General features: G+C 34.6%; 1 protein-coding gene across 4 annotated transcripts in view; it reads left to right on the forward strand.

Annotated features, from left to right (window-relative positions):
- Positions 1-12731, forward strand: part of LOC126887247 (UTP--glucose-1-phosphate uridylyltransferase) — a 79705-nt gene that overhangs the window by 63504 nt on the left and 3470 nt on the right. For all 4 annotated transcript variants that reach the window (XM_050654659.1, XM_050654662.1, XM_050654661.1 and 1 more), the window contains exons 4-5: positions 836-974; positions 12315-12724. In XM_050654659.1, the coding sequence (XP_050510616.1) occupies positions 836-974; positions 12315-12724 (549 nt within the window). The remainder of the gene's footprint in view (positions 1-835; positions 975-12314; positions 12725-12731) is intronic.

Here is a 12731-nt window from a genome sequence, read left to right on the forward strand (position 1 = left end):
AGAATGACATTTTTTCGTAAAATTGATATTAAAAAAGTTTCCCATATGGTGCAAAGTTACGCAGACACCCTGTATAAAAATATGCAAAATTGAAAATTTTTGCATTTTTTATGCATTATATGCAATTTGCATATTTGCCTAAGTCTAATCATAAGCTTTGTCTTCGTTACGTTTACTTTGTTTCATAATCATCTATAATTATTACTATGTTAGCTATCCATAAAAGTATTACATAAATGATAGGATTAACCTTTTTGTTTATTTATTGGACAAAAAAAATGAAATTATCACATAATTTGGCGTGCTATTTATCTATGTATCTTACTGCTATTTCTTTTAAATTTTCGTGATAGTTCCAATGAAAAATGGTTCTCTCTATCGACTGAACCTTATTTGTTATTAGTTCCTCGGCTAGTTTCCTTTTTAGGCCCTTCCAGACATTTTCGATGGGTTCATGTCTGGTGAGTTGATGGGCCATGCTAATAGAAGATTTTCTTGCCTTATAAAGAAGCTTTAATAATACTTTTAGCCGTATGGCAAAGTGCTCTATTCTACATAAAGACCTGGCGACCATTACGAAATCATTCGTCCGTTTCTGGGACCAATCTTGTCTGCAAGACTCTTTTATATGCTACGAATCCAAAAGTTTCTAGGATTTATAGCATCAGAGATACAATTTTTCAATTTTGCCAAGTTTGCCACTCACATCGTTTTTTTGGGCTAATTAATGCTTTTATATGTAATATGTAATACCCCATTTCGTTATTAGTTTAATATTTTTGTTTCAAATCTGCTTTTGGCTATCAGCATTTAATAACACGACTTTAAATTTTAGGGTGGTACTTTAATCCAATACGGAGGGAAATTAAGACTGCTTGAAATCGCACAAGTACCCAAAGAGCACGTAGATGAATTTAAATCTGTCAAAACCTTCAAATTCTTCAATACCAATAACTTGTGGGTTAAATTAGATGGTAAGTAAATTTTTTTAGAGTTTTATTATTTTACCACGTTTTTATATACTTCGTCTGTTGTTTATCTGTTTTTTTGTCACTTTATCCGGGAAAATCTTGTAATCGATTTTAATTGATTTAGAATAGCTCAGAATTAGATGACAATGCAATATTCAACAGCTTTTACATGGATGCATTCAGTTTTATTTGTAATTTTAAGCCATTTTAAATTTTATATGGTAAAATTAGTTCTCACTTTTCTCAAAAGATGGCGCTATAAATAATAAAAACGTGGTATTATAAAAAGTTCTTTTTTTATAAAAGTGTATTTATTTACTATCTACTATCCTAGTATAGATAGTAAAATAAGCGTAGTATACACAATAAAAAGTGTAAAGGGCCGGATAGCTCAGGCGGTAGAATGTCTGACTTACACTCAGAAGGCAGGGGATCGAATTCCAGCGCCGCCCTCTAAACATTCCGTGTATATATTTGGCACCTAGGAGTTTTCTATTGGTTCCTTGCGACACGCGGCCATATTTCTACCAATAGGCGGCGAGGTGCCATTCACGTATACGGAATGTTATTCGGTGCGAAATTCATATACGGAATGTTAAATATTCGTAGACGGAAAAAAACAACTTTTTATTAGAGTCGATTAAATTAAAATACTTGAATGTTTGTATTATTAAATAAAAATAAAACAATAATTATAGTATTTGGAATGTTATTTGGTGCGAAATTCATATGTGGAATGTTTTCATAGACTAAAAAAGTCAGTTAAAGAAGACTGATTTTAAAATATTTTGTTAATGTATTATTAAAGAAAATAAAACAATTATTACCTATATGGAATGTTATTTGGTGCGAAATAATGCGAATAGTATAGATTTGAGAGACATTATTTCTTTATAATTTGACTAAGGTTTCGCTTTCGCAGAATTTTTAATGTCTTGCACGTGTTGTTTAGTATGTTTAGGTATGCTTCAGCTATTCAATTTTCAAGTATGTACATACGAACATTTAACATTCCGTATATGAATTTCGCCCCAAATAACACTCCATATGCTATAACTGTTTTATTTTTATTTAATAATACATTAACAAGTATTTTAAAAGCAATCTCCCTTTAATCGACTCTAATAAAAGTTGTCTTTTTCCGTTTACGAACATTTACATTCCGTATATGAATTTCGCACCGAATAACATTCCGTATACGTGAATGGCACCTCGCCGACTATTGGTTGAAATATGGTCGCGTGCCGCAAAGAACCAATAGAAAACTCCTAGGTGCCAAATACATATAATGGTGAATATATCTAGATATTTTTTAATATCTACAGGTCCCAGGTCGACTCAGCCTGAATAAAATTAGTACTTTGGGTAAAAACCAGGGGTAATTATAGACGGTTGAAGCGTAGCACTGCCCCTGTTACCTTCCTTGTATACCGTAGTCCCAAGAGATAGCAGACTATTATTATATAAATCATAAAAAGTATGTAGTACGTAATTTAGTACTTGTTGTATCGATATATTTTTCTACAATTTTTTTTTATTTATCGATATTAATAGTCAGTGTCAGCTAAGGTCAATGTCAGATACACAAAAATGTTGTTATTATAACCTTCTTTGATAAGTTTCATTGGAGTATTTTCTCAAGTACGTTTAAATAAAATTCAATATTTTTCTAATATCAATAGAACTTCCTATAAAGTTTAGCAGTTTATCTGCAAACAGATGAAAACCTGTTCTGTGAAAACGGTATTTAGAGGAAGAGGTACAACAGGTATGTGGTGATAAAGATGTACTATCTCTCATAAAAATAGGAAGAGATGGCCAGAAGATCTAGCAAGATCACAGCAGGACAGTCCTCTTAGACGAATCCTCATATCACAGCCGGTGGGAAGTATGTGGAGAGGTAGGTCATAACTAAAATGGAATGATAGTGTAGATGAAGGTGCTAGAAAAATATGCCGCAAACTGGCAACGGTTGGCAATGGACTGGCGAAATATAATTGGGAAGGTTGAGGCTGTCCTACAGGACTGTAGCACCGTTGATGATGATGATCGGTGGCACACCTATCCTCTGTACCTCTCTAATTTTAAAAGCCTACTTCTAGATCTAAGAAAGCCCTGTCCTGTCCTGTAGTACCATATTCCACGACAGGATATTAATATCACAAATCGAAGTGGCTGTAGTTTGCTACCATGTAGTCGGAATGGGACGTTTCGATGCCGCCGGTTCATCGCCGGCCGTTTCGATGCCGCCGGTTCATCGCCAGTCCATTTCATCGTCATCATATCTCGGATTTCCTAGAATTCCTAATTAATATTAAAAATAACTAATAATTGTAACTGTCGAAAATTCGGAAATATATCAGATAGCGATTAATTGACTGGCGATGAATCGGCCGGCATCGGCATCGAACTGGCGGCATCGAAACGGCGGCGATGAAACGTCCTAGACCCCATGTAGTAGTACTTGTATAAGTATTTTACTTTGTTGAACACTACTTATATACATATTTTTGTTAGGACACTTTGATAAAATAATGAATCTGTAAGTGCGATGCCAACTGAAAAGATTTAGAAACCTCTGTATATCGTAGTTCAAAATTGAAAGAAAGTTACACATTTAATAATGATTTTAAAAGTAACTTACAGACTAAGAAAACTTGATATAATGTGTGCTTTAAAGTGTTGTTTATGCTTCATATTATCCCTTCCAGTACGACATACCTGTATCAAGTATTTACTTTCTCAGCCGTTAGTACGAAGTTTTTATTAACAAGTAGAATAATTAATCTAAGAAGGCTAAAAGAACAGAAAGTAGAAAAACAATGATAACTTAACGCTACAGAAAACTGAAGAGAGTTAGAGAAGATCCTGAGGAACATCATACAACAACTGGAGAGCGATACATCCCCAAAAAGACATTTCTTACGAAAACGAAAGACGTTTCTAACATTTAAACACCTATGTCAAACAACTGACTGGGACTTCCGCTCTGTTGATGTCGACATCGAGTTTTCTAGATTCATAAAGTTATTGTCTGGTCTGGCATACGAATCCTTTCCTCTTAGGCCCATCAAAACTAAACATCGTAAACCCTGGTCAACTAGAGGTCTACGTATATCTGCAAAGAACATGCGCTCATTATCGTACCTAAAAAAATTCTCGGACAACATATCCTTCCATGATTACGTTAGGCTTTACAAGAAAATTTACCATAAAGCCATAAAGGCCGCCAAGGAAATTTATTACAATGCGAGGCTGGCTAAATCAGGTAATGTTGCTAAGGAAACGTGGTCTATCGTAAATGAACTGAGAGATAAGACTTCTTCTCCCACCACAGTCCCGACTTCTCCTGAGACCCTGAACAATTACTTTGTAAATGTGGCAAAAAATTTAACAAATACTATACCTCCTTCTCAGGATCCGATTTCATATCTTTCTCATAGGAATGTAAATAGTTTCTTTTTTACACCCATAGTATTAGGTGTACTACGCTCTACAATAAATGACATTAAAAATAAATCGTCATCTGGGACTGATGGCCTCATTCTTAAAATGTTTTCTGCTCTACCTGATTGCACTTTAAACCATCTTACTACCTTAATAAACAGGTCATTCGAAACTGGGGTTTTTCCAAGCTGCCTTAAGACAGCGATAATTATTCCTATACATAAAGGAGGCGGTAAAGATCTTGCTTCGAATTATCGCACTATTGCACTCCTGCCCACGTTGTCGAAGATAATTGAAAGTCTGGTAAAACAAAGAATCTTATCTTTTCTGTTGAAATACAAATTGCTTACTCCACATCAATTTGGATTCCTGAGTGACAAATGCACGAATGATGCTATGTTCTTCCTTTTCGATCATGTTTACTCCAGTCTAAACAACAATCACTCTACAGCAACAATTTTCTGTGATTTCTCTAAAGCATTTGATTGTGTAAACCATAACATCTTGACTGACAAATTACAGCACTATGGATTTAGGGGAAAGGCTCTTAAATGGCTTAAATCATATCTTAATAAAAGAAGTCAGTTTGTAAGGGTTGACACGAAGACGTCTTCTTGCATGCCATTAGAATGTGGGGTACCTCAGGGTTCAGTTCTAGGCCCTATATTGTTTCTGATATACATAAATGACATCTCTAGTCTGAACATTAAAGGTAAAATATGGCTCTTTGCAGATGATACTAGTATTACTTGGAGTAACACGGATATTATGGATCTTCGCAATACCATAGCTACAGACCTAGTCACCATTAAAACGTGGTGCGATTCGAATCTCCTGTTATTTAACGTTTCTAAAACCAAAGTCCTACCTTACAACAGTATGATGCAACCTTTAGTACTGAATAACAACAGTCTAGAGGTAGTTGAATCGGTGAAGTTCTTAGGGCTTATTGTGGATAAGTCTCTAAAATGGAACTTGCACATTGATGCCTTACACAAAAAATTAAGTTCTGCTTGTTTTGCGCTAAGATCAGTTGCTACGGAAATGAATTTGTCAACATCTAGGACCGTTTATTATGCCCTTTTTGAGTCTCATCTTCGGTACGCCCTTCCATTCTGGGGTACGTGTTGTGCGACTCAATTTGAGCGTATTTTTAAACTACAAAAGAGAGCTCTTCGTTACTCCCTGAGACTCAATAGCAGAGTTCATTGCCAAGAATTATTTAAAAAATTTAAAATATTAACTCTTCCTTCTTTGTTTGTTTTTGAATCCGTTTGTTTAATCCCCAAACATGCATCAGAAGGTCCAGAGAGACCCACTCTCAACTATCCCCGTAGAAACGTGGAGAATAATCTTTATCTGCCAACCCCACGGTCTGAGCTGGTTAAGTGCTCTGTACTATACAATTCGAGAAAAATGTACAATCACCTGCCATCTAACATCAAATCTATTGCAGCATTTCCCGCTTTTCGCAAGGCATTGAAAGCTTATTTGCTGGAGAGAGCTTTTTATACAGTGAATGACTTTTTTATAAACGATTTGAATTCAGCAAATTGACTTGCAGGATTATTACTTTCGAGTACTTTTATACATATTTGCAGCAGCAGAGAACTTTTGATTTACTTTCCCTTTCCCTTTTCCTCGTTCTCCTTCTTTTTGCTCTGACGTTGTATACATATTGTTTGCAAAATTTTTAATTTTTTAATGTGTACTTAATAACTATAAAATTATATTAAGTAGTATAACTCACGCCATTTACTTGGTGTCTGTTTCTGTTTTTGTTTTGTTTGTAGTTTTTTATTATTTTTTGTTTTTTATTGTATTTTTTATTTTGTATAAGCTTTGTCCACAAATTGGTAAAATTTTTTGACAATAAAGTATACCTTACTTACTTACTTACTAAGAAAACAATGGATAACACAAGAAATAAAGTCATTAATATCGGAAAGGAGGAAATATAAGAATAAAAACGAACAACAATAGCAACTGTAAAGTACGGAAATACTTCCGGTTTGTATATCATTTCCGATTAAAAAGTTGTAACCGGAAGTGCCACATTATAGTGGCAGATATAGGTTATGTGATATATCAATCGAAGAGTATTGAAAAGTCGAGCTCTAATATTCAGTTCCGGTTTTGATGTCATTTCCGGTTAAAAAGTTATGACGAAGCTTGGCAAAAATTACTCAAAATTAGTTAAATCGTATGTCAATGGTCGCAAAGTTATACGGAGAGTTCAAATCAGAACCTATTTTATTTCAAATCAGGCCCGAGGCACTACATAATTTTCGGGCCCCCTAAATATAATTTAATAATAATATTAATTAAGTTAATTAGTTAATATTGATATCAAATTTTTTAATTGTTCTAAGACCTTCTTCTTTTTAACGTGCCCTATCAAGTCCTCTTGACGTTGGCGATTAACATGACGAAACTGTCTCTGTCTCGAGCTCTTCTAAATAGTTGTTCTGCTTTCTTTATTCCTGTCCACTCCCGGATATTCTTCAACCAAAAGGTCTGCTTTCTACCAATTCCTCTGCGTCCTTCGATTTTACCCATCATAATAAGTTGAAGAATATTATACCGGTCTCCCCTTACTACGTGTCCAAAATAGGCCATCTTTCTATATTTGATGTTATCAAGCAGCTCGCGGGCAGCATTTGCTCTCTTAAGTGCTGCCACACTTGTCAGAGTAGCCGTCCATGGTATTTTCAGTGTACGTCTGTGCAGCCACATTTCAAAGGCCTCCAAACGATTAATGGTCGATATTTTTAATGTCCATGCTTCGACAACATACAAGAGGACTGACCAAATGTAACATTTAATCATGCGCTTTCGAAGTTTAAGTTGCAATTTATCATTAGGTACAGAAGAATGACCTCATTTTTAAAAATGTCGTGCGGGCTATCTCGATTCTACATTTTATCTCTTTATCTAGATTTAGTTGTTCAGTAATATGGCAACCAAGATATTTAAAACTGGGTACTCTTTGAATTATATGACCATCAACATATAACTGTGAATCTTGATGGGCCAAACGGCTAAATACCACGTATTTTGTTTTTGAACAGTTTATGTTTAGGCCAAACTCTCTTCCCACTGTGTCAATGGCATTTAAAAGGTGTTGCAATCTATTCATATCATCACTTAAAATAACTGTATCGTCTGCATATCTGATTGTATTTATCAGAATTCCATTAACTTTCATACCCCATTCCAAAATATGGAGCGCTTCCTTAAATATTCTATCTGAATATAAATTGAATAACAGTGAGAACAGTATACAACCCTGTCTGACACCTCTTTGCATTTTGCATATTTCTGTTGATTTTCTTTTTATGCAAGCTGTCGCTGTTCGACGCCAGTATAATTTTTCTATGATTTGTACATCTTGACTATCAACTCGTTAATCCTTTAATATTTTAATTAATTTGTGATGTTGTACTCGATCAAAGGCCTTCTCATAGTCAATAAATACAGCAAATACGTCTTTCCTTTGATCTCGGCATTTCTGCAATAATACATTTAGTGCAAAGAGTGCGTCCCGGGTTCCCAGTCCATTTTTGAAGCCAAATTGTGTTTCATCCTGGTCTTCTTCACATTTATCTCTGATTCTACTGTGAATAATACGTAGAAAGATTTTTCAAAGTGTGTCTCATCTGGTTCTAAGACCACAGTTGACAAATTTGCAAATTTATCTTGTTTTATTGCAATAAAAATTTTTTGATGATCTTTCCGGGCCCCATTAAAATGCGGGCCCGAGGCAGGTGCCTCACTGGCCTAGTGGTAAAATAAGCCCTGGTTCAAATATCAAGTTTTTGGTTCTATTCGCGGAATAACGTTAGGAATATAGTTATAGTTCTTCCATTATATCTTTGCACAAACGTCATGATTCATTTGCAAACAAGTTAAATCAAAACATTAAGTGACACGTATGTCGATATGTAATATCATTGTCAATGTAATGATAATTTGAAGATTAGAAAATATTAGTTGTCTCATTAGCGTAAAAAATAAATACTTACCGGAAGTAATCAAATCAAGAGAACAAGAGTTGGTCGTTCTAAAAATTATGTTTGAAAATAAAAGTTACAATGACATATACAAAGACTAATAAAAGTTTAAATAATATGAAAAACCTTCTTTTTCTTCTTCTTCTCGTTGTCCTTATGCCCTATAAGAGCGTCTGACTTTGGTATCACCTATCCATCTTTTACCCATTTCTTCCACGCCTTCCGGTCTCCTGCCATTTCCTTCATCTGTTGCACTGTTTTCCCTCTCTTTGTCCCGATTTCCTCGATCTGCTCCATCCACCCCTTTCTGGGTCTTCCCCTTCTTCTTTTCCCTGTCTTTTGGCATCTGTCACCTTCTTTACTAGTCTGTTCTCGTTCATCCTAGTTATATGTCCAAACCAATTCAGTTTTCTTTTTTCAATTTTTTTCTCTATTGGTTCCTGACAGCACGTTTCTGATGTTTTCGTTCCTTTCCCTGTCCATCTTCGTCTTTCCAGCTATTTTTCTCAGCTGCTTCATTTCTGCTGCATTTATGGCACTTTCATGTCTTTTATTTGTGACACATGTCTCGCTTGCATATAGAAGAGTTGGTACTGTGATTGTATTATATAAATGTATTTTTGTTTCCTGGCTGATTTCCCGTTTTCCCAGTATCGTATTATTAATCGCCGTAGCTTTCTTTGTCCTATGTGCAATTTCTAGATCTAGCTTTCCGTCATTCGATATTATCGTGCCCAGGTACTCGTAGGCCTCACCCTCTCCAATTCTTGTCCTTTACAGAATACTCGTGTTTCGCCTTCAATCTCCTGCTCCTGCTGACCTATTTTCATCGTCTTGCATTTGCTGATGTTTATTTCTAATTTCATTTTCTCTATTTCCTCATTCCATACATCAGTTAGTCGCTGCATCTTTCCCGGTTTGTCTGCTAAGAGAACGACGTCGTCCACATACATTAATCCTTCTATCATAACTGGTGTTAGGTGCGTGTAGCCTATTATTATTTTTAAGTGGTTTGTTCTTCTTTTTACATTTTTAAATAATTTATCCATAATTATGACGAATAGGAGTGGGCTTAGGCTATCTCCCTGTTTTATCCCCTTGTTCATCCTAAATTCTAGTGATCTGCTACCTCCCATTTGTACTTTTCCCACCACTCTGCTGTACGTACTTTTAATTATCTCTAATAGTTTTCTCGTTATTCCCAGCTCCTCCATAGTATTCCACAATACTTTCCGGTCTACTGAGTCGAACGCTGCTTTAAGGTCTATGAAGGTCATATATATGTTTGTTCCCCGATCATTATTTTTTCTATTATATTTCGTAGTGTGCTCATGTTGTCAACTGTTTGCCTTTTGGCTCTGAGTTTTGTTTGTTCGTCTTCAAGTTTTTCTTCTACCTCTGTTCTTAATCTTCTTTCTATGATTCTTGTATAGAGCTTGAACACTACTGATGAGAGGCATATATCTCTATAGTTTCCACAGGTGGATTCTTCTCCTTTCTTGTGAATTGGGATCAGTAAGTTTTCTTCCCATTCTCTCGGCATTTTGTTTGTTCTCCATGCTTCTCATTATTTCCAGCGACCACTTCTTTCCTTCTTTCCCTATCCATTTTATCATTTCGGGATCAATTTTATCTGCTCCGCTCGCTTTTCCTGTTTTTATTCTACTTATCGCTTCTTCCAATTCTTCTGTACTTATTTCTTCCATTTGGTATTCGTCTGCTGCTGTCTGTTCTACGGTTCCCTCTGTCTCTATTTCTTCACTTTTCTCGCCCATATATTTCTCTACATAATATTCTCTCCATACCTCTAGTATCCCTGTTGTATTTGTCTTTAGTTTGTCTTTTGCTCCTCTGAGTTCTTTTCTTTTCTTTCCTCTTAGGCTCCTTACTTTATTTCAGAAGCATCTGTTGTCTCTGTAATTTTGGTTTAGTGATTCACCGAACTTCTTCCAACTCTCTTTCTTTCCTTTTCTAACTAGTTCTTTCATTATGTTTCTGTGTTTTTGGTATTCTTTTTTATCTTGTTCCTCTCTTGTACTATTTTATTTTTTCCATGCCTTTTTCTTTTTCCTCACTTCTTCCTGTATATCTGCATTCCACCATTCCGTCTTTTTGTTTAATTTTCTGACTGTTAGATTTCCGCATATCTCTTCTGCTTTCTTCATTATTACTTCTTTAAATTTTTCCCATTTTACCTCCATATCCATTTCTATTTTCTTTCTCTCCTCCATTTTGAACTCCTTATCAGTTTCTTCTTGATATCTCCTTTTCTTTTGTTCATCTTTTAGCTTTTTTATGGCTATTCTGCTGTATTCTAGCTGTTCTTGTTGTACCGGTATTATATTCAATTTTAATATAATTAATATTTGTTTTATTTCCTTTAAATTTTTCTGATGCCGCCTCTGATGAAAAACCAAATAAACAATATATGTAAATAAATATCAAAATTCATAGTAAACAAGGTATCAAGGACATGCCGTATTTTTTATCCTTGGTTAAGGCTATGGGTACATAATTCGCAAATATTTTACGTGTATTCCTACTTTTTCTGTCTTTACACGGCAAATTACGTGTAGTAAAATTCACACCGGTATGGATATGTAAACATTATTACAATGTCATTCTACTTGAAAATGTCATCATTAATTTAAAGAGATGGCTTTTGAATGTTCTTGGATAACTGTTATTTTTATAATTGCAAATTATTAATTCAGTTAATAAATGTGATAATTTTTTCACTAACTATGTATTCAGTGATTGTAAAAATTTATTTGTACAACAAAAACTAATACTCAATCGAGAAAAGAGGAAAAGTGTTAAAGTGATTTTTTAATAATATATTGTTATGGAACGCTTACAATTTTGAACATCTTTAACAACAAAATACTTGGATCACAGAATATATTATCCTGATGTATTCTCTGCTTGGATCTTCCACAAATAGTACACAATAAATAACTTTTTATTAAGTTCACGTCTTAAATCAATTATTTATCAAATACACTATATATCAATAATATTTAATCAATAATACAAAATATTCCCGATGCGATGTCAAATATTTAAAATTGTCACTGATTGTCAGTGTCTGACTAACTATATATGCTGACAATATTATATTCGGCTGAGTACGTTGTAAGACAAAGATAGATTTGGAAAATATTACCACGGCATTGTGTTTATTTTTTTCGAATCCTGAGAAAACCAATAAATATTTTTGAAAAATTTAAACGCAGAATGAAAGACTAAATTATTACCGAGGGCCGAAAGTCCCTCAGAATAAATAAAAAGTTTATTTTGAATGAGATATTTGAAAATAAAAATCACACTAAATTTTCTCTTAGTTTTTCACCCCTGTAACTTATTAAAATAAACATTATAGAAGTTCTCAGGGACTTTCGGCCCTCGCAAATAACGTAATCTTTCATTCTGCGTTTAAGTTTTTCAAAAATATATATTAGTTTTCTCAGGATTCGAAAAAAATGAATCCCCATTTGAATAGCATTGCAGCCGAAAATACGTACCGATCCTCGTAAGTTATTGTGGTTTCTATGGACAAGTGGCTTAATTTTGCGAATCTAGTTTTTGTGAGTAAAAGAGAGACCTAGTATAACAAGTATAATTTTCGTGAATAATTTCATGCTTTTGCAAAGATACAATAGACGAACTATATATTGCAATACCCCATTAGTCTGTAATTTAAAGGAAACTGTATTTATATATCGTACGCGCTGCATTAAAAACATCAGTAATACGGAGACGATTGTCTTAAAAACGGGTTTAAACATGCTATGCGGATACTTTCACGCTGAAAAAGATTTGTTCTTTTTTATCAAAAAGTTGAAGATTAGTGACATTTTTAACTCGGTACATTTATTTCTAGCTATCGACAGGGTACTCCAAGAAGATTTGTTGAGCATGGAAATTATTGTAAACAACAAAAGTTTAGACAACGGCCAAAACGTAATCCAACTAGAAACAGCTGTAGGAGCAGCCATGAAATCATTCGAAGGTGGTATCGGTATCAACGTACCAAGAAGCAGATTCTTGCCCGTCAAGAAAACGTCCGATCTTTTCCTCGTTATGAGCAACTTATATACCTTCAAAAACGGTTCATTGACAATGTCACCGCAGAGGATGTTCCCTACTACACCTTTGGTAAAGTTGGGCGACAACCACTTCTCCAAAGTTCAGCAGTTCCTTGCCAGGTTCGCCAACATTCCGGATATTTTGGAGTTGGACCATTTGACAGTATCTGGTGATGTTACGTTTGGTAAAGGAGTATCTTTAAGGGTAAGTT

Source organism: Diabrotica virgifera, chromosome 6, assembly GCF_917563875.1.
Source record: "Diabrotica virgifera virgifera chromosome 6, PGI_DIABVI_V3a".
Classification (NCBI taxonomy): Eukaryota; Metazoa; Arthropoda; class Insecta; order Coleoptera; family Chrysomelidae; genus Diabrotica; species Diabrotica virgifera.